A 27,969-nucleotide genomic window follows, 5' to 3' on the forward strand; every position below is an offset into this window, starting at 1 on the left:
GAAAGCTGAGTCACATAGTTAATTTTAAGGCTTCAGGATCTATGACAATATCTGTGCAGGGAAACAGTCTGTCATGGAGACAGTCCCTTCTTCTTAGGAGCAGTTTGAGCCCTCATTAAAGCTATGGGTAAAACTTTAAACCGTCCTGTGTTTCCTGAGTTAGCTTATGCAGATGTCTCTTAATAATGCCATTAGCTTTTTTCTACCTTTCCTGAAGATTGGGGTCTCCAGTAACAGTGTAAGTGATATTCTATTCCTAGAGCTTTTGACACCCCTTGAGTTACAGCAGCTTTAAAGCTGGAGCACTGTTGCTCTGAACTTTAGAGTTTAAGATCCCACTTACATCATGAGAAGTCAGTACAGTAAAATTTCGCCCATTAATAAGCTTATAAGCTTTAGGCATTAGCAAAACAATAGTAACAATTACCCTTAAGCAATGTGGCCATAGCCTTTATTTTCAGTAACAAAGACTAAACTCTGAGCCTGTGGGCAAGCTCAAAGTTGGAACCTACAAGAGAACAATTTGAAGAGCCTTAAAGCCTTTTGAGTAACTAGAGACCAAACCAGTTTGTTGGTTTGGGCCTGCTGAGTCTCAGTTATAAGTTTATATAAAGGCCAGGCAAATTCCCCATAATGTGGAATCCAAATGTGGCAGTAGCCTGTAATGCCAAGAATCCTTTCAGTTGTCTTGAAGTCATAGGTAGAGGATTATCTAATATAGGTCTAACTCTAGAAAACATCCTTCAAATCAATGATTGAAAAATATTTGGCTTGTCCAGACAGCCCCATTACAGTAGTGGATCAGGAGGAAAGCAAACCAGGGGCTTTAGTGAGCAGAAAGTTGCCCTAGTGTCCAAAAGAAAATCGACTGATTGGCCCTCCACAGTTATAATACCCGGGGTTCCTCAAGTGTTACTAGGATGGGAGCTTGTGTGGGGACACCTTCAGTCCTGATTCTCTTGAGAGTCTGAACCCTGGGGCCTACACCTACGAGGGCAGTCTCTTCTCCCGTATGGTCCTTTGCAGACAGAACATGGAGCCAGGGGCAGCTTAGAGGCCTGAGGGCAATCTCCCTCGAGATACCCTCTTTCCACAGTAATAACAAGTCCGGCCCTTTTCACCTGGGTCCCTCTGGGCATTTTTCTCAGGCTGTTTCAGAGCAGGTCAAACAGCCTTTGTTGGGGCTTCAGTCTTTTGCCTGGTTCTTTTTTGCCTCTTATTTTCTTCCTTGTATTCTCTACCATAATATACAGTCTGAGCCAGCTGTAACAGTTTTCCTAAAGATTGATTTGGTCCAGCGCCTGGTTTTGTAACTTACAGCAGACATCTGGAGCTGACTGAGTGAGAAATCTGTCTTTTAAGATCATTCCTCCTCTGCACTTTCAAGACTGACATCAGTAAACTTGTGGAGAGCCTCCTGTAGTCTATACTAGGAGTTTTATCAGGAATTTCCTTCTCTCCCTGTTCTATGTCAGCCAACTGAGCATAGTTTAAAGTCTTAGCGTGTGCTTACTTAAGTCCTATAAGAGTACATCTGGCAAAGTGGCTATGTTATGGAAACTGTTTGGCTCCCAGTAGGAAGGAGGGCTATTTCATGTTCCCTCTTTCCCCTTGTCTCATGTTCAAGCCATTCATCTCCAAAAGTAGTAGCTTCCCCCAAAACTCAAGCTCTCAAGTCAGGAGTCAGCATCTGTCCCAAGACATACATTACATCTCTCTAAGTAATGTCATAAAGTAAAGTTAGTCCCATAAAGGCTTCTATATACTTTGCAGTTCAGTTCAATTGCTCAGTAGTGTCTGACTCTTTGTGACACCATGGACTGCAGCGTGCCAGGCCTCCCTGTCCATCATCAACTCCCAGAGTTTACTCAAACTCATGTCCATTGAGTCACTGATGCCATCCAACCATCTCATCCTCTGTTGTCCCCTTCTCCTGCCTTCAGTATTTCCAAGCATCAGGGTCTTTTCAAATGAGTCAGCTCTTTGCATCATGTGGCCAAAGTATTGGAGTCTCAGCTTCAACATCAGTCCTTCCAATGAATATTCAGGACTGATCTCCTTTAGGATGGACTGGTTGGATCTCCTTGCAGTCCAAGGGACTCTTAAGAGTCTTCTCCAACACCATAGTTCAAAAGCATCAATTCTTTGGTGCTCAGCTTTCTTTATAGTACAACTCTCATATCGATAAATGACTACTGGAAAAACCATAGCCTTGACTAGATGGACCTTTCTTGGCAAAGTAATGTCTCTGCTCTATAATATGCTGTCTATGTTGGTCATAACTTTTCTCCCAAGAAGTAAGCATCTTTTAATTTCATGGCTGCAGTCACCATCTACAGTGATTTTGGAGCCCCCAAAAATAGTCTGCCACTGTTTCCACTGTTCTTCCATCTATTTTCCATGAAGTGATGGGACCGGATGCCATGATCTTGTTTTCTGAATGTTGAGTTTTAAGCCAACTTTTTCACTCACCTCTTTCACTTTCATCAAGAGGCTCTTTAGTTATATACTTTTCTGAATCCTCTAAATAGTCTTGACCGCAATTGGTACTGTTTGAATTTCTACTGAGACTGAGGCAACCCCTACTGAAAGGGTGCCCTGATTCTCAGCCTATTCAGTTGGGAGCCCCAGATACAGGGGCAAAGTAAGAGAACAGGAGGCAGCTGAAGGTTTCACATCCAAATCTGCACCCTTATGACATAAGTCTGGCATGTCTCTCAGAGAGGTAAAGAACAACACATGTCACTTCTTCTCATTTCTTTTCTATGGAACTGGTCTAGTTGTAAGACCCTTTAACAGGCCAGTGCTCCCCATCTTCCAAAGGATACCGTGGCCATTCAGTATCACAGAAGAAGATCAGGCATGTCTTTTTAAATTCTGGGGATCCAACTTGTCCCAGCTTTTTTTTTTTTTAATACATTTTAAAGGAGTGGTTTTGGAACTGTTAGCTCCAATCTATAAGGGAGAAAAAAGAAGCATCCACAGCTGTGGCTTCTTTGTAACAGAAGAGTCCTTTCCTGCTCTAGATGGGGGTGTAGACAGACTCTCCACTGAAGCTGTCCATCTCTGGTCGGACTTAGTCTGTCCCTTACCAACACAGGCATCTTACTCGTCCCTCCCGGTTCTACCACCAAGGCGGGGTGGGGATGCAACAGGGGTAGACCTGATGGCATCCCAGACCAACGTAGTTTCATACCACCAAAACCTTTGATTTGCCCTTTTCTCTGATGCCACCTGGGGTGGAGCAGAGTAGCTTTCCCGGAATGTTTCCCAAGCTATGCCTACTGGGGGAGGGATCCATCTTATGTGTGCCTGTGCCCATTCCTGAGTGCAGTCCTGACCTCAGTAGAAGTGGTGAGTCACTGCCACGTCAGTATAGCAAAAGAGGTGGTGGAGGGTTGGCTAGTGAGGAAAAGGTGATTTTTGTCTTCGAGCTACTAGGACCAATCCTTCCAGTTCATTTCCATAGTTTTCACAAAAGAATATCTAAGGAGTTGAGACAAAAGCCACCAGAGAGCCTCCTCTGGTCCACTAAGAGCTAGCACTACCAAAGGAAGAAGCCCACTGTACTTCCAATCTGAACCAATCCTGCAATTCCCGATCTGTGTCCTCAAAAACCTCACGGTCACCAGCAGTGCTTCCATCCACATAGAGAGGAGGCACAGCCATGACAGAGACTCACTTTCAGGTCGCTGGCCCCTGAGGCAGGCAGCCAAGCTAGTAACCTCTAGCCTGAGAGTCATCCCTGGAGCTAGAGTTCCACCTCTCTCCATAGGGGCTCCTAGGAACTTTGTAGCAAGGCTTGCCTACTCTAACAAGGCTAAGCGCTTCCATACATGGGGTTTCTAAGGAAAAGTACACAATAACAGCATGGGTCACAAGTCCCTTGAAAGTCTATGATCCAACAGATTAAGTTAGTAGTTCTAATTCCCCACGTGATTATGAAGTGGACAAAGAGACCAGAAAAAGCTGACCAAGAAAGGAAAGTTCAGTGCACATGCTTCGCGCATTTCTGACTGCTCCCCTCAAAGGGATGTTGGGTGTCTCTTGGCATTGATAGGTTGGTTAAAACCCCGATAAGGCTCCCCCTTTGGGGCTGCCTTCAGTCATTATGAGTCATTGGGAAACCGAAGAGCAGGGCTCAATGCTCACTTCATGAAGGGCATGTCATTCATTCACACAAGCACATGGTAGAGTTAGTAAGTTCAGTTCAGTTCAGTCGCTCAGTCGTGTCTGACTCTTTGCGACCCCATGAATCGCAGCACGCCAGGCCTCCCTGTCCATCACCAACTCCCAGAGTTCACTTGGACTCAACGTCCATCGAGTCAGTGATGCCATCCAGCCATCTCATCCTCTGTCATCCCCTTCTCCTCCTGCCCCCAATCCCTCCCAGCATCAGAGTCTTTTCCAATGAGTCAACTCTTCGCATGAGGTGGCCAAAGTACTGGAGTTTCAGCTTTAGCATCATTCCTTCCAAAGAAATCCCAGGGCTGATCTCCTTCAGAATGGACTGGTTGGATCTCCTTGCAGTCCAAGGGACTCTCAAGAGTCTTCTCCAGCACCACAGTTCAAAAGCATCAATTCTTCAGTGCTCAGCCTTCTTCACAGTCCAACTCTCATATCCATACATGACCACTGGAAAAACCATAGCCTTGACTAGACGGACCTTTGTTGGCAAAGTAATGTCTCTGCTTTTGAATATGCTCTCTAGGTTGGTCATAACTTTTCTTCCAAGGAGTAAGTGTCTTTTAATTTCATGGCTGCAGTCACCATCTGCAGTGATTCTGGAGCCCAGAAAAATAAAGTCTGACACTGTTTCCACTGTTTCCCCATCTATTTCCCATGAAGTGATGGGACCGGATGCCATGGTCTTCGTTTTCTGAATGTTGAGCTTTAAGCCAACTTTTTCACTCTCCTCTTTCACTTTCATCAAGAGGCTTTTGAGTTCCTCTTCACTTTCTGTCATAAGGGTGGTGTCATCTGCATATCTGAGGTTATTGATATTTCTCCTGGCAGTCTTGATTCCAGCTTGTGTTTCTTCCAGTCCAGCATTTCTCATGATGTACTCTGCATATAAGTTAAATAAACAGGGTAACAATATACAGCCTTGATGGACTCTTTATCCTATTTGGAACTCTTTTTTTCCTATTTCCGATTTCCTGTTGTTCCATGTCCAGTTCTAACTGTTGCTTCCTGACCGGCATACAGATTTCTCAAGAGGCAGGTCAGGTGGTCTGGTATTCCCATCTCTTTCAGAATTTTCCACAGTTTCTTGTGATCCACACAGTCAAAGGCTTTGGCATAGTCAATAAAGCAGAAATAGATGTTTTCTGGAACTTTCTTGCTTTTTCCATGATCCAGCGGATGTTGGCAATTTGATCTCTGGTTCCTCTGCCTTTTCTAAAACCAGCTTGAACATCTGGAAGTTCACGGTTCACGTATTGCTGAAGCCTGGCTTGGAGAATTTTGAGCATTACTTTACTAGCGTGTGAGATGAGTGCAATTGTGCGGTAGTTTGAGCATTCTTTGGCATTGCCTTTCTTTGGGATTGGAATGAAAACTGACCTTTTCCAGTCCTGTGGCCACTGCTGAGTTTTCCAAATTTGCTGGCATATTGAGTGCAGCACTTTCACAGCATCATCTTTCAGGATTTGAAATAGCTCAACTGGAATTCCATCACCTCCACTAGCTTTGTTTGTAGTGATGCTTCCTAAGGCCCACTTGACTTCACATTCCAGGATGTCTGGCTCTAGGTGAGTGATCACACCATCGTGATTATCTGGGTCATGAAGCTCTTTTTTGTACAGTTCTTCTGTGTATTCTTGCCACCTCTTCTTAATATCTTCTGCTTCTGTTAGGTCCATACCATTTCTGTCCTTTATTGAGCCCATCTTTGCATGCAATGTCCCTTGGTATCTCTGATTTTCTTGAAGAGATCTCTAGTCTTTCCCATTCTGTTTTTTTCCTCTATTTCTTTGCATTGACTGCTGAGGAAGGCTTTCTCATCTCTCCTTGGTATTCTTTGGAACTCTGCATTCAGATGCTTATATCTTTCCTTTTCTCCTTTGCTTTTCGCTTCTCCTCTTTTCACAGCTATTTGTAAGGTCTCCTCAGACAGCCATTTTGCTTTTTTGCATTTGTTTTCCATGGGGATGGTCCTGATCCCTGTTTCCTGTACAATGTCACGAACCTCCATCCATAGTTCATCAGGTAATCTAGTCCTTTAAATCTATTTCTCACTTCCACTGTATAATCATAAGTGATTTGATTTAGGTCATACCTGAATGGTCTAGAGGTTTTCCCCACTTTCTTCAATTTAAGTCTGAATTTGGCAATAAGGAGTTCGTGATCTGATCCACAGTCAGTTCCCGGTCTTGTTTTTGCTGACTCTACAGAGTTTAAACTGAGTTGTTTATTGTGTGATCATCAATTCTGGGTTTAAAGAAAAAAACGTTCTATGTGACTAAGGAATATAGAGGGGAAAAAAAGCCTTTGTCCTTTCCTCCTCCTTGAAAATTCCAGACCCCTATCTCCTCCTTGAGAACCAACCCCAAACCCTTTCTCCTCCTCGGAACCCTGGACTACTTATCAGTCTGCCTAGGAATTGACTCTTTCAGTACTTAAGCTGGCTTCATGGTTGAAACTGACATCTGATCGCTTAGGACAGAAAATTGCTATAGAAATCTTTGTCCTGGTGTCAGAGTCCTTCCTCTGTGGGTCACAAGCCCTGTTTCAGTGTGTGGCTCTCACGAGAGGCAAGAGGAGGTGGGATGACGGCCAAAACAGGGTAGAGGGGATGCTTTGGGTATTTTTCCAGTTTTGTTTTCCTCTGACTTTGGTACCTGGCTTTTAGGATTTCTTGCACTGCTTCCAGAGACAAAAACTGTCTTTTACTGGAATCTTTTCTTTAAAAACTGAGCTTTCACTAGCCAGCCTGTCTCTTTGTCTGACAGAGAGAGAAAGCACTAGACTGAGTGGGAAGGTGTGGTACCCGTCTTCCCAGAACTGAGGATCAGTGCAGCACAGTACACAGAGAGACCTGGATACCATCCTGGATCCCATGGGGTCCAGATACTCGGAAAAGACATGAGATTCATTTTGAAGAGCTATTATATGGGGCAATTGGATATAGAGCCACCCCAGTGTGTGAATACATCAGAGTGAGATGGTCAGATACAGTTAATCAGGAAGTTGCTTAGAGGAGTAATTGAATTTAATATCTCAGACTCCAAGACACTTATCCTGGGGAACGGATCTCAGTGCTGGTCCCCTTATTTTACAGATGGTCATATCCCAGAGGGAATAATTTGCTCAGTCACTTAGCAAGTTGGTAATCAAATTAAAGATAGAAATTAAGTAAATTCCTATACTTCCAGCAAAGAACATTTACATGGAAGAGGAGAGGTTGGTGAGCAGAGGAAACACTGATTCTTTTGCAGAGGGAGAGATGAAGTAGAAGGCCAGAGAGGAGGCTTTTGACTGTGGTCTGCATTATTTGGGAAAGAAGATGGAGAATAGAATTTGGGTTTTCTGACACCCCGTGAGTGATACCATTGTCTCCATGACCCTGGAATGTCTAATTTACTCAATGGATGGTTTCTGTATTCCTGTTACTATTGAACACAAAGCTGTTTTTCTTTTCCTCCTGTCACTTTGATTTTAATCTCCAGAAATTCTTTTTTTTTTTTTTTAAATATGATTTGTATTGGAGGTGGCTCAGTGGTAAAGAAGCCGCTTGCCCTTGCAGGAGATATGGGTTTGATCCCTAGGTCACAAAGATCCCATGGAAAAGGAAAAGGCAACCTGCTTCAGTGTTCTTGCCTGGGAAATTCCATGGACAGAGGAGCCTGGCAGGCTGCAGTCCATGGGGTTAAAGAGTCGGACACGATTTAGTGACTAAATAACAAGAATAGCTGTGTAATTGATGTACAATGTTGTGTTAGTTCAGATGTACAGCAAAGTGAATCAGTTATATATATACATATACCCACACTTTTAGATTCTTTCCCCATATAGGTCATAACAGCATTGAGTAGCATTCTCTGTGCTGTACAGTAGGTCCTTATTAGTTACCTATTATATATATAGTAGTGTTTATATGTCAGTCCCAATCTCCCAGTCTATCCCTTCTCTTCTCCCTGTACCCCCAGGTAACCATAAAAATCATAAAAAGATACCCAGAATAGAAATGTAAAAAGTGAAACCTCAAAGATTGCCAAGAGGGAGAAGTTTTCAGCAAATGCAGAAATATCTATACTGTCTGGTTGGAGGAATATTTAGATTTCTCTATTTTGTGTAGCTCGACAACTCAGGAGAACCTACTGTGTTGCTCAGAGCTCTTTACTCAGTGCTCTGTGGTGACCTAAATGGGAAGGAAATCCTACCAAGAGGGATGTATGTATATGTATAACTGATTCACTTTGCTATGCAACAGAATGTAACATAGCATTGTAAAGCAACTACAATAAAAATTAATTTTAAAAAGTTCCTTGAACTGAAACCAGGGTGTCATTTTAAATCCGAGCTGTCACAGTTTGCTTTTCGTTCACTCCTGTGTCCAGACTTGTGCTGACTTTTGCAGGGAGGATCAAAGACATTATTAAATACATTCCTTGCCCTCCTGAATTATGTGACAATGTGTGTGCACGCTCAGTCACTCAGCTGTGCCTGACTCTTTGTGACCCCATGGACTGTATGAAGCCCCCCAGGCTCCTCTTTCCATGGAATTCTCCAGGCAAGACTACTGGAGTGGGTTGCCATTGCTTTCTCCAGAGGATCTTCCTGATCCAGGGATTGAACCCATGTCTGCCATGTCTCTTGCATTGCAGATGGATTCTTAGCCCCCTGAGCCACCAGGGAAAGCCTGCTAGTACAAAGACTGAAATTAGTCGGGCTAGAGATAGTAGGAGAGACACACGAACGGGGGGTAAAGATGGAGGCCTGAGTCCTTGACTCCTGGTGTTATAGGCAGAGCTTGATTTTCCCCTCTCCTGTTCTCACTTGCTTTCCCAGGAATCCATAAAGTGTCAGGAACCAGCTCCTGCCCAGAACATCCTCTTCGAACAATCTTAGGAATGTGGTAATAAAATCCATTTTCTTACAGTCGGAGACTGCATCCTTTGGTGTGTTCCAGCTTGTCTATTCAGAACTAACTTGGCACAGTGATCGCGAGAAGAATGGCCGTCTTCATACTTCTTGGGGGGAACTCTTGGCAAACCAGGCTGATATGGACAGGCAATAATTAAATTGCCTTGGATAGTGTCTAATATAATTGAGACCAAGAACTTGTGAAAAAGTACCCCACACAAAGAGCTATCTCTCATAGGTAGTCCCTGGAGACTTGGAGCTCTTTCTTTACTGTATTATAAGACCTAATATCTTAATTAAAATGAGAAAATATTCGGGGGGAAAAACTAGGAGCAGACAATTTGCAAGAAATAAAAGATCCTTTTCTGCCTAGAGGCTTTGAAAGGCAAAATTTTATGGGCTTGACTTCTCAGTTTGAAAGACAAGGACATGGAAATATTTTATATGGAAATGAATGAATAAAAAAGCAGGGTTAGTTTACCTCTTCTTTTCAAAAATGAGATTTTAAAAAAAGTTTCATTTGTGTTTTTCTAAAGACTGATGAGGAAGAGATAATTCAGAAAATGCTAAAAGCCTAAAATGCAGGTGGTTTCATGATTTTAATCAGCTTTTGTGTTTTGTGCTTTCAGATCATTGGCATTGGCAGTAGTTGTTTAGATGCTAAGTCATGTCTGACTCTTTTGGGGCCCTGTGGACTACAGCCCACCAGGCTCCTCTGACCATGGGATTTCTCATGCAAGAATACTGGAGTGGATGCCGTTTCCTTCTCAGGGGATTATCAGAGAGTATTGCAATCACAGATAAAGGTGTTCTTCATCTCTTTCCTCTCTGTTTGCCTAGAACCTTGAACTTCTTGAAGGGCTCTCACCTCTAATCCCATTGCTGTCTTCACTGTCCGCTCTTAGGTTAAGGACCCTTTACTCCACATGTACTCTTTTTTTTTTTTTTTTTTTACTTTTTGGCCACACCCTGTGGGATGCAGGATTCGGAATCTTAGTTCCCTATGAGAGATTGAACCCACCCCCTTTGCGTTGGAAGGCAGAGTCTTATCCATAGAACTTCCAGGGAAGCCCCTACATTTCCTCTTTGTTCAGGAGTATCTTGCATATTATCAGCCTTGATTGTTGTTGATACCTGGCCCAGGCATCTTCCCTGGGATGGATGTAGAAGAGCATCACTAAGGAACGTGCCTGACAGCCATCAGACACTTCTTTGTGCGGCTTTTTTTTTTTGGCATTGTTTTTACAGGAGATTATAATATTCTTGATAATTCTGGAAGAATATGTTATCCAACTGTATCATGACTTTCCACCTATGAATAAAAAAAAAGTGGTCTCACAGTATACAGAGGGTGGTGGCATATATTGGTGTATCAAAAAGGATGCACAAAACAGTTTTTCCTGATTATTCTTAATATTTATTTTTATTTATTTATTTGGCTGCGCTGGGTCTTGTTGCAGCATGTGAACTCTTTAGTTGTAGCATGTAGGATCTATTTCTCTGACCAGGGATGGAACCCAGGCCCTCTGCATAGCAAGTCCAGGGTTTTAGCCACTGGAACACCAGAGGAGTCCCCTTGTACTTTTTATCATTTCTGAAATTATCTTGTGCATGGTTACATATGTAATATATATTATATGCATGTAATTAATGTAAATATTACATATGATACTGAGGTATATTATTTAAATGCTCATATTTAAATATTTTTATATATTTACATATATCTAAAATTTGCTGCCTTCTCCTTTAGAATGTACAGGAACTTTATTTCTAGCACGTGGTAAATGCTTATTGACTGGTTTTTTTTTTTCTTTTTTAAATATAATGAATTCATCCTTTGGATAGAACCAAGGTATAACGGTATGACTATCAAGCACTAGACTCTTAAAATGATTGAGGCACAAATAATTAGTTGGTTTTTAAGTTCATTTTAATTCAGTTAAGGAAGTTCTTACTGAAGCCCAGAATAACGGTTTCATTTATTCCAGGTCTAACGTTTTTCGGGATGGTATAACAGTTTTCTGGGGCCTTTATAATAATTGGTCACAGTCTCTTTTCAGTGATCCCATATTTCTGAAATTACAGTTGTGAAATTCTTTTCCCATCCAGAACTCATTGGTGCGGTACATTTTATTGAATGGCTACTCTGTACCAGCTCCTAGAGATGCAAAACTAACCTTGTCCTGTAGGTTCTTACCATTGAAGGGGAGAGGAACACTAGCCAATGTGGTACAGGTAGAGTGCTGAGAGAGGAGCAAATTCCAGCATTTGTGGGAGAGACAACCAAGCCAGAGTTACAGTTTTGAGGAAGAAATGTCTAAGATCCTGTAGATGTCAGAATTAGCAGTTAAAGAAGGGTGTGTTGTATGAGTGAGACATGGAGGGTTGGTGGGGAGGAGGAGAAAAGTGGTTCCAGGTAGACGAATCATGTTACTGTGAGGATCTGGAGCACATGGGAGAATACACGTGGCTTTATGTGGAAGGAGCATAGATTTTTGAGGTAGTGAGCAGTGTACAGTGTGGCTGGGAATGTGGCTAGGAGCCAAGATGGGAAGAGACTTACAAAGTGATCTAGTGTGTCTGGAGGACGGTGGAAATCGCTGGCTGTTTTTATTGTTCTTTCTATTTTTGGCTGTGCTGGATCTTTGCTGCAGTACCTGGGCTTAGTTGCCCCTCACTCAGTGTGTGGGATCTTAGTTCCCCAACCAGGGATCAAATCCATGTCCTCTGCATTGAAAGGCAGATTCTTAACACCACCAGGGAAGTCCCAAGTGGCTGGTTTCAACCAAAGGAGGAACATGGGCAGAAGTTTAAGGCACGTGGATGATTGGTACACTTATAAATTAGGACCTACCCTTCATCCTGTCCATCCTACAAGTGGTTATCTGTTTCTGAAGTTGCAGCAGAGGAGGAGGTGGGAATGGGTCAGGGCAAAGCCATCCCTAGTGATGTAAAGAGGTCGCCTCCAAGTGCACAGCTTGCTCTGTGTATGCATGTTCAGTTGCTCAGTCATGCCTAATTCTTTGTGACCTCATGGACTATAGCCCACCAGGCTCCTCTGTCCATGAAATTTTGAGGGCAAGAATACTGGATTATGGTCGCCATTCCCTTCTCCAGGGGATCTTCCTGACCCAGGGATCGAACCCACATCTCCTGCATTGGCAGGCGATTTGTTTACCACTAAGCCAAAAGAGGTCCCCTCAAAGTGCACAGTTCATTATATGGCAGAATAATTGGTTAAATAACACTTTATAAAGGATCAAGGCAAAAGATGTTCTCATCTCCCATCACACCATTTTTTTTTTTGGCCCTTTCCTCTGCCTCATTTTCCCACCTTAGAACAACAAGGTCACGCTCTTCCGCCAGCTGCAGCAGATGACGTACAGCCTGATAGAGTGGCGGTCCCAGATCCTGTCTGGCACCCTCCCCAAAGATGAACTGGCAGAGCTCAAGAAGAAGGTCACAGCCAAGATTGATCATGGGAACAGGTAAATCAGGGATGACATCTATCTCACTGAGAACTTGGAAAAACCCAGTCACATTCAGGCAGAGGACACACCTCCCCAAGGGCTTGTGATCTTGGAGTCACCAAAGAATAGTGCGTACTGCTTTCTTTCAGCTTTGGGAACCATTTAATTGTGTAGAAGAAACTGCCAGTGCCCTTCATGGGCCAGCACAGGCCCTGTACTGGATCTCTGGTCTCAAGGAGATGACAGATGAGCAGGGCACCTGGGGCTTGAATGGAAGGAACTCCACTGCCAGACAAATGCAGGTCTGAGCATCAGAAACTGACAGTTTCTGGGACCTGAGATAATCTCTATTTTATTCCTTTTAAAATTTTTTTTATATTGGAGTATAGTTGATTTACAATATTGTGTTAGTTTCAGGTGTACAGCAAAGTGATTTAGTTATACTTATACCTGTATCTATTCTTTTTCAGATTCTTTTCCCATACAGATTATTACAGAATATTTAATAGAGTTCTCTGTGCTATACAATAGACCCTTGTTGATGATCTATTTTATATATAGTAGTTATATATGTTAATACCAGACTTATCCCTCCTTCCCTCTCTGTTTGTTCTAACAGTGGATTTTTTTTTTAAATTTTTTATTGGAGTATATTTGCTTTACACTGTTGTGTTAATGTCTGCTGTACAATGAAGTGAATCGGCTATATGTATACATACGTCCTCTCCCTCTTGTACTCCCTTACTCCCATCCACCCCTCTAGGCCATCACAGAACTCTGAAAGTAGATTTAAAATCAGCAGCTTCATTCTCTCTCTTTCTCTATGTCTTCCCCTAAGTGGGACCTATTGTTTATGCTGTGTGCAAACCAGATTTGCCAGAATAGTAAAGCATGCTTTTAGCTTCTATTATGTCTTCAATAACCTCTATAACCTCAGTAACCTCTTAATTAAGCTTCTCAATGGCCCCAGCATATATGTAGGTTCCTGATATTACTGCCCTTTGGAAAATGAAAGATTCAATTAATTCATCAAAATTGATTGTGACCTGGGATTCAGCCCTCCTGCCCGCCTCTTTCTAAAACACTGGACTAGTTTCTCAGTTTTTGTTGATGATTCATTTGACATTTAGTTTCAGTTTATGTTGTTGTTCAGTTGCTAAGTCATGTCTGACTCTGCAACCCCATGGACTGCAGCACACAAGGCTTCCCCATCCTTCACTGTCTCCTGGAGTTTGCTAAAATTCACGTCCACTGAGTCGATGATGCCATCATATCATCTCATTCTCTCTCACCCTCTTCTCCTCCTGCCCTCGGTCTTTCCCAGCATCAGGGTCTCTTCCAGTGAGTCAGTTCTTTGTATCAGGTGGCCAAAGTATTGGAGCTTCAGTTTCAGCATCAGTTGTTCTAATATATATCAGTCCTTCCAATATTCAGGGTTGATTTCCTTTCGGATTGACTGGTTTGATCTCCTTGCAGTCCAAAGGACTCTCAAGAGTCTTCTCCAACACCACAATTTGAAAGCAGTGCTGGGAGATTCTTAAACAGCTAAGAGGGGATAAGCGGCTCCCTTTGGCACATATGCTGCCAGTGTATTTTTGAGTCTTGGCACAGAGTGGCATCAGCCTGGGGGCCCCTGGTCTCTGCTACAAGATGGTAACATCCCACAAACAGCAGGACATGCCTGCCTTCTCAGCCCTTTGAAGCAGCTCGAGAAATTAAGCTGCTCCATCGGTGCATCCGTGATTCAGTCTCTGAGAGGCCAACATGGGCCATCGCTCATGATCCTGGGTGGCCTGTGGGTCTGGCTCCCATGACAAGGGACCTGCCAGACTGAATCAGTTGATGGAGAAGCCATAAAACAGGGCAGAGGGAAATTAGGCATTTTTGCTTTCTTCCCAAAGACTTAGCACATGTCTTGGCACTATTATGCCTGAGTTTTCTTGGCATTTGGACATCACCACTCCTGAATTGCTAGTGCCAGGAATGCTTTCTGGGAATTCAGATTGCAGTATCGTGTTTCAACCACAATCCCCAACTTCTTAGAAGTAAGAACAGTTTTTTCTGCTTTAGTGTTGGGCATAAAAGCCTTGGTGGGATGGTGCCAGGCGGGGAGCCTATGGCCCTTACTATTGCCATGCAGCACCCAGAGCTACATTTACTTAACACAGCCAGAGGTTTCCTGTGCTAGTTGCTGCAGTCGAAACTAACACTCATTGAAAGCATGATACGTGCTGGATATTAGGTGCTTTATGTGCATTATCTCATTAAATTCCCCTGTAATCCTAACACTATATTTACAGATGAGGAACCCAGGGCTTTGCAAAATTAAGTAGATTACTCAAGGACTTCCCTGGTGGTCCAGTGGTAAAGAATCCGCCTTCCAGTGCAGGGGACTTGGTTTCAATCCCTGGTTGGGGAACTAAGCTCACAAGCCACAAGTAAAGAGAAAGCTGCACACTGCAACAAAAGATCCTGTGTTCTGCAACTAAGACCCGACACAGCCAAATAAATAGTTTTTGTGTTGTTGTTTTTTAAATGTAGATTACCCTAAATCACCTTGCTAGGAAGTGTTAAAATCAGGATGTAAATTTTGGTTCAGCTGACACCAAAGTCCGGGTTCTGAGATAGATTTTGTGATACCAATGCCAGGACTTACTTCCTTGGTCTCCTTTAAGATAATCTTGAATGAAGTACTATCCCCCATGCCGGTGCTTTTAAGGAAATCAGGACAAGTCCCCCAGTATTTGAGCATTTGTCTTTCATAGAAGTTCCCATAGCAAAGTACAGATGATTAGGGGGAAAGAAGCATCGGTTAGAGTATTTTGGTTAGAGTGAGTGCCAATTTTGCATTTTCCATTGAGGTTCTTGGGACCAGATTACTTTGCATATTGTTTACAAGTTTGGGTAACATTATCCTAAATTTTTTAGTTTTTGTTTGGAAAGAAGGCTGAAATTGAAGCGAGAAAATTCAGTGAGTTCTCGTCTTAACTTGTCCAGCACCCAGCCTTTCATCCGAATCCTCTGGGTTTTTCCATGAAAGCTCGTATTTTCTATTTATGAGTGTGCTGGGTCTTTGTAGCTGCACAGGCTTTCTCGAGTTGTGGCGAGTAGGGGCAGCCCTCTAGTTGCAGTGTTCGGGCTTCTCATTGTAGTGTCATCTCTTGTTGCAGAGCAGCAACTCTAGGCCTGTGGGCTCAGCACCTGCAGCTCTAGAGGTGAGGTTCAGTAGTTGTGACGCATGGGCCTGGCTGCCCCAGGGTTTATGTGGAATCTTCCCAGACCAGAGATCAAACCTGTGACCCCTGCATTGGGAGGCAGGTTCTTAACCACTGGACCACCAGAGTTGTCCCTCCATGAAGAGTCTTCAGAGAAGAGTCTGCTCCTGGTGAGGAGAACCAGCTGACTACTCCTCTATTTCCAGAATGCTGGGGTTGGATCTGGTTGTGCGGGATGACAACGGGAACATTTTGGACCCAGATGAAACCAGCACCATTGCCCTCTTCAAGGCCCATGAAATGGCCTCAAAGAGGATTGAGGAAAAGATCCAAGAGGAGAAGGTGAGCTTCCTGAAATGTGCAGACCTTGGCCATGGAGGTTCCGTTTTTGCTTTTTTGTTATTTTGCTCTTTTTTTGTTTGTTTGTTTTTTAACGAAGGAAAGGGAGTCATTGACAGCAGAGGTGGCATTGTTGTTGAGAAGAAATATCCATTTTCTCATTTTAGAAGCAAAATATAACAAAAAGAACAAAGCAGAAGTATATGTTCTGACCTGGAAAGATCGCAAAAGTATATATTACGTGGAAAAGAGCAAGATGCAAGAACCACGTGTATAAAATACTGTTATATATATTTCAAAAAAGAATAAACATCTGTGCTTACTTCTGTGTAGACTAACTCTGTAGTGATAGACAAGAAATTGACCAATAATGGATGCCTCTGAATAGAACTGGGTGGGAGAGAACCCTTTTGACTGTTTAAACTTTTGAATTTAGTCCCTAGATTATGATTTCTAAAGGAAATAACAATAATATTTACAAATGAAGTTTTTTGAGAGATTTTAAAAATTGTAACTGGACAATAAATAAAAATTTGAAAGGTACAGAAAAAGAAAAAAGTCACCTACATTATGAAGCCCAACCATACTGATGTTTTGGTGTATGTGCTTCCAGTCTTTCTGTTCTAATGAGTGAAGAGTACTATTTATTTTCTTTAATTTGTAGGTTTTATTTTTTTTTTAGTACAGTTGTAATGACATTTCATTGCATTTCTGGATCTAATGGCTAACTGTGGCTGAGGACAGACCTGTCCAGTGGAGTCTTATTTACGATGAGAGTCAGTCTCCCAAAGAATGATAATGAATCATGAATTTTATGCTTTGAGGTTTCCCCAGAAGCCATTGTGAGAGAGATGAGAACGTCTCAAAGCCATTAAAACTATGAGTTATTATAACCTTTAGATATATGCTCTTTAGACACCATTTATTGAACTATTTGGGTTCAAGGCCTTTCACAAGACCTTCATTAAAATAATAATTCTATTTTGCTCACCCGATTACTTGTCTCTTTACATTTACTTTCTTAGTAAGTGCTTGTTTTGGGTGGTACTGGGTTGGCCAAAGAGTTCGTTTGTGTTTTTCTGTATTTTCCTTAACGGAAAAACCTGAACGAATGTTTTGGCCAACCCAATAATTATATCTGGCCCCGGTTTGGAGACCAGTGTCTTTGCCAGTGTTTCCCATTTGCTGAAACCAAGATGACTTTCTCTCCTGTCCTCTGTGTTCAGTCCATTCTGCAGAACCTGGATCTGCGGGGCCAGTCCATCTTCAGTACCGTCCACACCTATGGCCTCTTCGTGAACTTCAAGAACTTTGTCTGCAACATCGGGGAAGATGCAGAGTTGTTCATGGCCCTCTATGACCCAGACCAGTCCAAGTTCATCAGGTAGTGGAGACCCAGGTCGTCTGCCATCAATCTTGTGAAAATACCCAACCTTCACCTCCCCACCTCCCTGAGGATTTCTTTGCTGAGTTTGAGAAGGGAAGATGGAGACAAAGGGGAGGATTTCAAGGCAGTGGAAAATTAACCCCGTTGGGCTGCTATGCTTTTCTGAGTGACCACTGAAACAGTACAGTAATATTTCATGTTTTCACTGGGTCTTAGAAATCACACAAAACTCATCAGAATAAAGAAGTTGTGGTACATATATACAGTGGAATATTACTCAGCCATAAAAACAAATGCATTCGAGTCAGTTCTAGTGAGGTGGATGAACCTAGAGCCTATTACACAAAGTGAAGTAAATGAGAGAGTGATAAACAAATATCACATGTTAACGCATAGATATGGAATCTAGAAAGATGGTGCTGATGAACCTGTTTGCAGGGCAGCAATGGAGACGCAGACACAGAGAACAGACGTGTGGACACAGCGGGGGCAGGAGAGCATGGGGCGAATGGAGAGAGTAGCATGGAAACGTGTATATTACCATGTGTAAAATAAATAGCCAGTGGGTATTTGCTGTATGAGGCGGGGAGCTCAAACCTAGTGCTCTGTGATCACCTGGATGGGGTGGGAGGTGGGAGGGAGGTTCAAGAAGGAGGGGACATATGTATAGCTATGGCTGATTCATGTTGATACACGGTAGAAACCAACACAATATTATAAAGCACTTATCCTCCAATTAAAAATAATTAAATAAAACTCATCAGACCATGGCGATAGGGATGAAGGGATTCAAAAAACTGTAGGAGAGGGGCAAGGGAGGGATGACCCAGCAGAGCACTGAGGGCTTTCGGGCAGTGAAACCGTCCCGTATGGTACTGTCATAGAGGGTGTGCATCCTTTCACATTTGTCCATACCCGTGGAGTATCCAACACCAGGAGTGACCCCTAATGTAAACCACAGGCTCTGAGTAATAATGACGTCTCAGGGTAGGTTCAGTGATTACAGCAATGAATCCACCACTCTGCTGGGGGTTGTTGATAAAGAGGGAGGCTGGGCATGGAGTGCTGTTGTTGTGTTGTTAATCGCTCAGTTGTGTTTGACTCTGCAACCCCGTGGACTGTAGCCTGCCAGACTCTTCTATCCATAGAATTCTCCAAGTAAGAATACTGGAGTGGGTAGCCATTCCTTTCTCCAGGGGATCTTCCCATTTCAGGGATCAAAGCTGGGTCTCCTGCATTATAGGAAGATTCTTTACCGCCTAAGCCACCAGGAAGCCCGGGAATGAAGTGGGGCATAGGAAAGTCTGTACCTTCCTCTCAACTGGCTATGAATCTAAACTGCTCTAAAAAAGTAATGGTTATAAAATTTCAAAGACTTTAAGGAATAATAATAGACTTTGTTTAACCTACAGTCATCTGCTGAGCAGCTAAGCATATTTATTATTGAGAAGATGGTTAAAATTGTTTGTTTCTAAAATAGAAATCTTATGGGAGTGTGTTGATGTGGATTCCAGGGAATGGACTTGGAGCAATTCTTATAAAATTATATTCCTGATTCAGCAAAGCTGAAATTTATACAGAGGATTTGAGATGAAAGAAAGACTCCAGATAGAATCTGGTGGAATGTACTGGGCACAGGCCCATCTTGAGTAGTGCTTGTCATGGGGCTGTACTTGGTGTGCCCTTAGGAACTGGGCTGCAGCCAGAACACCAGAGAATGGTCATTGGTGTGGTTCAGTCCTGCCTGAATTTCACTGAGCTCTTCTGGACCACCTTTGGACCATATTAAGCCTGTACTGAGAGCAGCTTCCTCCCCACTCAGGTGCTCACCGAGAATATTTTTCTTTCCCTTCACCAGTGAAAACTACCTAATTCGTTGGGGCAGTAATGGAATGCCCAAGGAAATCGAGAAGCTCAATAACCTTCAAGCGGTCTTTACTGTAAGTCCTACCTATGTTTAACCCTTTCCTTAGTTTATGATGTTTGTGAGTACATGTGGTAAGTATATAGAAAACTTAAAAACTGAAAACATGAAAATTGCAATTCTCACAATCCCTCTAGTAGGAATAATCCGCTCATTTATTCACCAAATATTTATTGAGCACCTCTTAGAGACCAGGCACCGATCTAGGCACTTGACATACATCAGTGAACACATCAGATAAGAATGTCCTGATTCTCGAGAGGTTTTTTTGTCCCAAAGGAGCAGACAATAATAAGCAGTAATCAGGTAGATGAGTACTTTGTACAGAATGTTAGAGTTTTGAGTGCTTTGGGAGAATTGGGAGTTTCTGGGCTGGGGGAGGCATGCTGTCTTAAATAGGTAAGTCAGGGCTGCTCTCATTGAGAAGGAGCTTTGGAGTAAGAACTTCCAGTTGAAGAGGGAGTAAGCTGTGCAGATAGAGAGAGGAGTCTTCCAGGCCAAAGTTATTGCCTGGGCAAAGACTGGGCTAGACTTTTCTGTTGGCTTGTATTTCAATGGACTTTTCCCTCTGCTCTTCCATTTCCCCAAGGCAGGAGGTATGTTGCTGTATATGGACTGAGAGCCAGGAAATGTATTGAGCTATAGCTTGGAATCTGCTGACTCTTTCTCATAGGCTAGGAACTCTCTTGCGATTCTTGGACTTTTTTTGACATCAGTGCTTGAAAAGCCCAGGTGCCGCTGCCAACTGCTCTGAGCAGTGGGTGGGTTTCCCAGCTCCCATTAAGCCTAAAAGAGATACTGATGCCCCTTTCTTCCTTTTTCCCTTAAGCCACCCCCATATTTTGTCTGCTTATTCTTCTTAGTCTCTCTTACAGCAAAGAAAACAAGAGTCTAAGATTAAAGTACCAAAAGGAGTGATAGGAGCAGTGGTTTGCATGTTACCAGATTCACGCTTGCTCTGCTTGCCACTGGACAGGCCAGTAAGTCAGGAGACAAGGTGTTGAGGCAGTGAATAACAACTTTATTCAGAAAGCCAGCTGACCAAGAAGGTGGCAGACTCAGTTCAGTCATTCAGTTGTGTCCGACTCTTTGCGACCCCATAAATTGAAGCATGCCAGGCCTCCCTGTCCATCACCAACTCCTGGAGTTCACTCAAACTCACATCCATCGAGTCGGTGATGCCATCCAGCCATCTCATCCTCTGTCGTCCCCTTCTCCACCTGTCCCCAATCCCTCCCAGCATCAGAGTCTTTTCCAATGAGTCAACTCTTCACATGACAGAGTTGTCATGGCAGACTAGTGTCTCAAAATAATCATTTTATCAGGGTCTGGATGCCAGTTTTTTTTTTGTTTGTTTGTTTGTTTTTATAGAACAGGGAAGGGGAGGAGGGGAGGAAGTCCATAAGTCTTTCAGATATCTCCTGGAATGGCCAGCCTCTGGGAGGGGATGTGTTCATTTCTTCTGTCTTGAAGCCACTCACAGGTGGACAGGATCTGGATGTTTCCCTGAACAAAGGGACTAGGGTTTACCCTTCAGGCAGAGGGGCAGGCATCCCTGAGGCAGGCCATTATGTATAGACAGTATCCTTTTAGTGAACAAAAGCTATGGGAAGCAAAGGTTAAAGTAAACTGATCCAACGTGCAATCAGATTTTGTTCTTCCCTGTAACACCAGTACAGGCTTATTCTTCCTCCTTCCCTTCCTTCCAGCTTTTTGTTGTTCATTCCATCCATTAAAACTCTACCCCTAGGATGAGAGTGGTCTGTTTCTATCCCTGCACTGACCCATCCATACCTTTACCACCTAATAAGTGTGGACAAGAAAGAGTCTAGAGCTCGTCCCCAAAACAGTATTTCCTCAATTCTGAGATATGTGTTTTTTTCCCATGAAATAAAAAGACATTTATCAGTCAATATGTACATAATTAAAATTTTAATATTATTAAATTCTTGGTCCATCTTTTAATTAACAGTGTTTTAGAATAGCTGCGATTCACTCACCCTCCCTCCTCCCCCTATCAATTAGGCTCTTCCTATATCTAAATTCACATCCAACTTTTTCTATTAGATGAAATGTGACTGATTCCTTGGTTCTTAAACATTCTACAGAAAGTTCATTTGTAAATGACTGCATATTATTAAATAATATCCGTGTGCCCCAGTAAATGTAACCAGGCACTTGTGTTGTTGTGTGTTAGTCTCTCAGTTCAGTTCAGTTGCTCAGTCGTGTCCAACTCTTTTCAACTCCATGGACTGCAGCCCACCAGGCTCCTCTGTACGTAGAATCCTCCAGGCAAGAACTACTAGAGCGGATAGCCATTCCTTTCTCCAGGGCATCTTCCCGACCCAGGGATCGAACCCAGGTCTCCTGCACTTTGAGGCACTTGAAGTCTTTCTGTTAACAGAAGCCTCAAGGTTGATATTGTCATTGGTATATATTCCTAGCTTGGAGCCCTGAGTTAACTTGATTATAGAGGATAGATGTGAATTGATAGTTTAAAAAATTCTTTCTTGATTCAGTAAAGAGGCCTTGGGAAGCTGTTTCATGAAAAGAATTTGAGATGCAGTTAAATCATTTCTGATGTTAAGGTGAATGAGTTATGTGAGCTTTGTGGGTTTACTCAACCATCCTAGGAGTACAAAAAAGCTTAGAGCATGAGCCACAAAAAGACAGAGACATTTCATCCACACATTTCTCATTAATCAACACACTCAGAGAAGCCCTCAATGGATACCTCTCAGAAAACAGAGGAATAATTACAAAAAGCAGAGCATGTAAATTTCTGTGTTATAGTTGCCTCACAGGATTATTTGGAAGGTAAGGTGAAATATCACCAGCCTGTGTGGATACAAAATAAATGTCAGTGTCTCATAAGTTTTAATTTCATTTGGCACTGGAAGGCACCTGGTGCTCAGATATGCCCTGGCAGGATATAAAGTCGATGTGACAAAGGACCCTGAATAAGCTGGAGACTTGAAGATGAATATGATCTGATTTATAAATTTGAAGCAGGAGCTGGGGGATTTTTTTTTAATTCTTTTTTTTTTATACAGTCATTTTCCTATGACGCCGTGAGAGTTCTTGGCTGGATGCAGATAGGGGAGGAGAGGAGTCATTCTGATATTTGAATATTAAGGAGTATGCTCTGGGGACTTCCCTGGTGGTCCAGTGGCTAAGACTCTGGGCTTCTAATGCAAGGAACCCGGGTTCGATCCTTGGTCAGGGAACTAGATCCTACATGCCCCAACTAAGAACAGTTACAGCCAATAAATAAATAAATAAATTTTAAAAAGTATGCTCTGAACAGTATTTTATTGTAGAGTCAATAGAAAGAAATCGGAGGTGAGAGGGTGATGCAACGTGACTTCCTTTTTCTGTGCTCTCTGCCCCATAGGACCTCAGCAGCACAGACCTCATCCGGCCCCGCATCAGCCTCGTGTGCCAGATTGTCCGAGTTGGCCACATGGAGCTGAAGGAGGGCAAGAAGCACACCTGTGGACTCCGGAGACCCTTTGGAGTAGCAGGTACAGAAAGAGCCCGAGATGGATGTAAAATTAAACATAGAACTTAGGATCCAGCAATCCTACTTGCCTATGCTCAAACCAAGTAAAATCAGGGACTATATTTCTTTTAACTTTAAAAAAAATCTTTGATTGGAGTACAGTTGATTTGCATGTTGTATTTCAGGTGTATGGCAAAGTGTTCAGTTATCCATATACAGAGTGTTCAGTTACACATATACATATATTCATTCTTTTTCAGATTCATTTCTCATATAGGTTATCAGAATATTGAGTAGAATTCCCTGGGCTATACAATAAATCAGTCTTGGCTATCTTTTTCTTTTGAATTTTTTATTTTGTCTTGGAGTCTAGCCGATTGACACTATTGGGATATTTTCAGGTGAACAGCGTAGGGGCACTCATCCATACCTATACATGTATCCATTCTCCCCCAAACCTCCCTTGCATCCAGGCTGTCATGTGACCTTGCAGAGTTCCATGCACTCTATACAGTAGTTCCTTGTTGGTTATCCATTTTAAAAATAGCAGTGTGTACATGCCCGTCCTTATACTCTTGTTTACAGCAGCGCATTGGTCACAACAGCCAAATGGTAGGAGTAACCCAGGTATCTGTTGATGAATGAATGGATAAACAAAAGGGTCTGTCCCTACAGTGGAACAGCCTGAAGCAGTTGGAAAATTCCATCACATGCTTCAGCCTGAAGAAACTTTGAGGATGCTGTGTTAAGTGAATTAAGCCAGTCACAAAAAGATGAATATTAGATGATAACTCACTTTTATGAGGAATCTAGAATGATCACATTTACAGAGACAGAAAGTGGAATGGTAGTTCCTAGAGACACAGGTGGCAGGGTGAGGGGACACAGGAGGTATTTTTTAAAGGGGTAGAGTTTCTGTTTGGGAAGAGGAAAACATCTGGAGGTGGATAATGGTGATGGCTGCATGACAGTGTGAATGTTTTAATTTTAAAGACTTTTTTAAAATCTTTATTGATTTTGTTACCATATTGCTTCTGCTGCTCATGTTCTGGTTCTTTGGCCACAAGACATGTGGCATCATAGCTCCCTGTCTAGAAATCGAGCCCCCACCCCCTGCATTAGAAGATGAAGTCTTTTTTTCTTCTTTATTAAACATTTGTATTGGACCGTAGTTGATTTACAGTGTTGTATTGGCTTCAGGTGTATAGCAGAGTGAAGCAGTTACACATATACATATATCCACTCTTTTTTAGATTCTTTTCCCATATAGGTCAAAGTATTGAGTCGAGTTGCCTGTGCTTTAAAGTAGAAGACAAAGTCTTAAGCACTGGCCTGTCAGAGAAGTCCCAGTGTGAAAATTTTCAGTGCTACTGAGCTGTACATTTTTAAATGGTCGAAATGGTAAATTTCATGTTATGTATGTGTGCGTGCATGCTCAGTTGCTTTAGTCATGTCTGACTCTTTGCAACTCCATGGACTGTAACCTGCCAGGTCCCTGTGTCCGTGGGATACTCCAGGCAAGAATACTGGAGTGGGTTGCTATTTCTTCCTCCAGCGGATCTTCCCCACTAAGGGATTGAATCCAAGTCTCTTAGGTCTCCTGCATTTGCAGGTGGGTTCTTTACTGCTAGCGCCACCTGGGAGGCCCCATGTTTTTCCACAATAAAAATAATTTAAAAGAAAGAAAAGAGGGAGGAAGGAAAGAGAAGACCCAGAGACAGTGCAAAATGAATTTGGTTGTAAGCGTTAGCCTCAGGCACTCGCTTTTGGTGGTGCTCGGGTAAATACCCCATGTTTGTTTCTCCCTCCCTGCCCAGTTATGTATCTTGTACACAGCAAGCCTCTGGGTAAAGCCTCTGTTTGTCTATTGGAATCTTCCTTGCCTGCAGCCACGTATTGATCTTACCTGAATAAAATTCTCCTTGAAAAGCTGTTTGTCTAGGAAATTTACTCATCAAAGGCAGCATTGCTTTCAAAGAGGGTCATTGGCTTCAATCAGACTCCATAACCTTTCAGAAGGCCCTGCATTTTCCTCTGTAGTTTGTTAAATGGAGGATATATATTTTTGGTCTTACTCTGACATTTTGGTCACTAAGTAGTCCTGAAAGCCATCAATCCTGCTCCTGGAACGAGGACCCAGAAACTCCACATTGTCAAGGTCAACCTGTGGGTCACATGGCTGGTGACGCCCCAGGAGGCTGTGTGCGTCGTGGGTCCCTTGAACCGCCCTGCACCCCTTTCCTCTCAAGGTTGGCCAGGTTGTGTCTAGAGGAGACAACACTATTCGTGATAGTGAATTAAAATGAAATCCCAGGAAAGGCAAGCAGCCTTGGCCCAGGACTGTTTAGCCACCTACACAGCAATCTATTCCTTCATAGAAGTTGAAGGCGTTTTCAAGGTCGTTGTCCTTCTAACTGGGCTAAGGAGATTGGAACATCAAGCTTGAGGCTTTTATTTGCTCCTGTGTTTCTGTGTGTGTGCATGTGTATGTTTGTTCAGGGCATGGAGATTAATTTAGTTTAAGCCTTGATGCCAAACGTCAGCAGAGGTTAGCAGTAACTAGATGATGTCCACAAATGCACTGCCTACTTGGGGGTTTAAATTCAAATTTTGCAGTGTTTGTCTGTGTGCGTGTATGCACTCACACACAATGTTTGCCGGGGTCTTGTAAGAGCTGACAGCAAGTGCATGTCATGCTTGCTTTTTACAGCTTCCTTACACTAACATTAATTCCCAAGCCTAATACATTACGTGTTTAGGTTACTTTGAGCAAGCATTTCCTCCTGGTTCCTTAGCTTTTCTTATGATTATTGCATCATAGCTTGGAATTTCTTTTAATCTCCAAACAGGTTAGCTAGGGCGTGGATTATTAGTGCATGTTTTATGACTAGTTTGTAATTTATTAACCAAGGCTTGATGGCCTCTTGCCTCGGGGCCTTGTCTACCCTCAGCTGCCTGTGGAGTCAATGCCCCACTTCTTAGTTCTCTAGGGAGCAGGCAGAGTTTGGTTAAATGGTTTGCCGGGTGATCACTGTTGGGTTCATACCCTGATTTTAACCACTTAACACTTCTGACCTAGGGAAAATTACCTACATTTCCCTGTGGGTCAGTTTCCTCATCTCTCTTTTTTAAAATTTGTTATTTATTTATTTGGCCGCATTGGGTCTTAGTTGCAGCACACGGTATCTTCGTTGCATCATGCAGGACCTTTCATTGTGGCATGCAGGCTTAGTTCCTCTGCAACATGTGGAATCTTTGCTCCCCAACCAGGGATCAAGCCCACATCCCCAGCATTGCAAGGTGGATTCTTAACCACTGGACCACCAGAGAAACCCCCTCTTTTTAAATTGATTTTTAATTGGAGAATAAGTGCTTTACAATGTTATGTTGATTTCTACTGTACAACAGTGCCAGTCAGCTATAAGTATACATATATCCCCTCCCTCTTGAGCCTCCCTTCTCATCTCTTAAAGTAGGGCTGGTATTAATATTTGTATAAAAAAGATAATATAAGCAGTGGGGTTAGCACAGTGCTTCCTCAATAGCTCTTCTCATATGTGAAATAGCAAATCAATACATGGTCTTCTAATCTATGCTGCTAATGACCTGCTGCCCTTGGTTTATGTGGAAACCAGGTGAGAAAATGTCGCATCAGAGGGACAGTGGGCCACTTAAGTCGTGAGTTCCTCTCCCAGGTCTTTTATTCTGTTGACACTCCTGCCCCGCCCCCCCAAAAAAAATGTATTCTCTTGTGTCTTAGAATGCGGGCTTACTAAAAATTGTCAGTGTAAGAATTAAGCAACTTGGTCTAGTAGAATTTTTTTCATATTTATAATTTTTATTTATTTTTTTAAAATTGGAAGATAATTGCTGTACAATGTTGTGCCAGTTTCTGCTGTACAACAACATGAATTAGCTATGTGTAAACGTATATCGCCTCCCTCCCACTGCCCATGCTGCCCCTCTAGGTCATCAGAGAGCAGCAAGCTGAGCTCCCTGTGCTGCACAGCAGGTCTCCACTAGCTGTCTGTTTCACACATGGCAGTGTGGATATGTCAGTGCCACTCTCGCCATTCATCCCCCTCTCTCCTTCCTTCTGCTGTGCCCTCAGGTCTCTTCTCTGTGTCTCTATTCCTGCAAGTAGATTCAACAGTACCATCTTTCTAGATTCCATATGTATGCATTAATGTAAGATACTTGGTTTTCTCTTTATGACTTACTTCACTCTGTATGACAGACTCCAGGTCCATCCACATCACTTACAAATGACCCAATTCCATTCCTTTTTATGGCTGAATAATATTCCATTGTAAATATGTACCACATCTTTATTCATCTGTCACTGGACATTGAGGCTGCCGGCATGTCCTGGATATTAGAGTTTTTAAAGAGGGTAGTCTGCAGGGTTGATCTTAGAACACCCAGACCCCTGCCGAGGACCCTGATGAATTGCTCTTCTGCCAGCCTAGGGACATTGGGAGTCATCATTGACAAAAAAATAAACATCTCTGCCTGCTCTCTCTTCCTCCAGGATTCTGTGTTTGCTGATACTGTAATTTTCCAGTTCTTCACTGAGGCCTAAAGTAATTAGCTTCTTTTTTTTTTTTTTCAATTTTATATTTGTTTTTTTTTTAAACACCAAAAATATTTTGTATTGGGGTATAGCCAATTAACAATTTTGTGATAGTTTCAGGCGAACAGTGAAGGAGGGACTAAGCAAATACTGGAGCAGGTTGCCATGCCCTCCTCCAGAGGATCTTCCCAACCTGGGGGTCTAACCCACATCTGTTAGGTCTCCTATATGCAGGCAGGTTCATTACCACTAGCCCCACCTGGGAAGTCCAGCAATTAGTTTCTTTAATTAAGTTTTATCTTTTTCCTAGTGATGGATATTACTGATATTGTTCATGGCAAGGTGGATGATGAAGAAAAGCAGCATTTTATTCCCTTTCAACAGTAAGTACTTTGGCACTTATCCAGGTTAATTGAGACCTGGGTTAGGCCTTTGGGAGGTGCATTTACACAGAACCAAGTGCTCGGAA

At 42.7% G+C, this 27,969-nt stretch overlaps 1 protein-coding gene across 4 annotated transcripts in view; it reads left to right on the plus strand.

Annotated features, from left to right (window-relative positions):
- Positions 1-27,969, plus strand: part of DOCK5 (dedicator of cytokinesis 5) — a 281,525-nt gene that overhangs the window by 120,148 nt on the left and 133,408 nt on the right. For 3 of the 4 annotated variants that reach the window (XM_044940174.2, XM_044940175.2, XM_025281882.3), the window contains exons 6-11: positions 12,430-12,578; positions 15,982-16,117; positions 17,341-17,498; positions 19,360-19,441; positions 22,820-22,949; positions 27,811-27,883. In XM_044940174.2, the coding sequence (XP_044796109.2) occupies positions 12,430-12,578; positions 15,982-16,117; positions 17,341-17,498; positions 19,360-19,441; positions 22,820-22,949; positions 27,811-27,883 (728 nt within the window). The remainder of the gene's footprint in view (positions 1-12,429; positions 12,579-15,981; positions 16,118-17,340; positions 17,499-19,359; positions 19,442-22,819; positions 22,950-27,810; positions 27,884-27,969) is intronic. The other variant, XM_044940173.2, reaches the window with a different exon arrangement.

This window comes from Bubalus bubalis, chromosome 3 (assembly GCF_019923935.1).
Source record: "Bubalus bubalis isolate 160015118507 breed Murrah chromosome 3, NDDB_SH_1, whole genome shotgun sequence".
Classification (NCBI taxonomy): domain Eukaryota; kingdom Metazoa; phylum Chordata; class Mammalia; order Artiodactyla; family Bovidae; genus Bubalus; species Bubalus bubalis.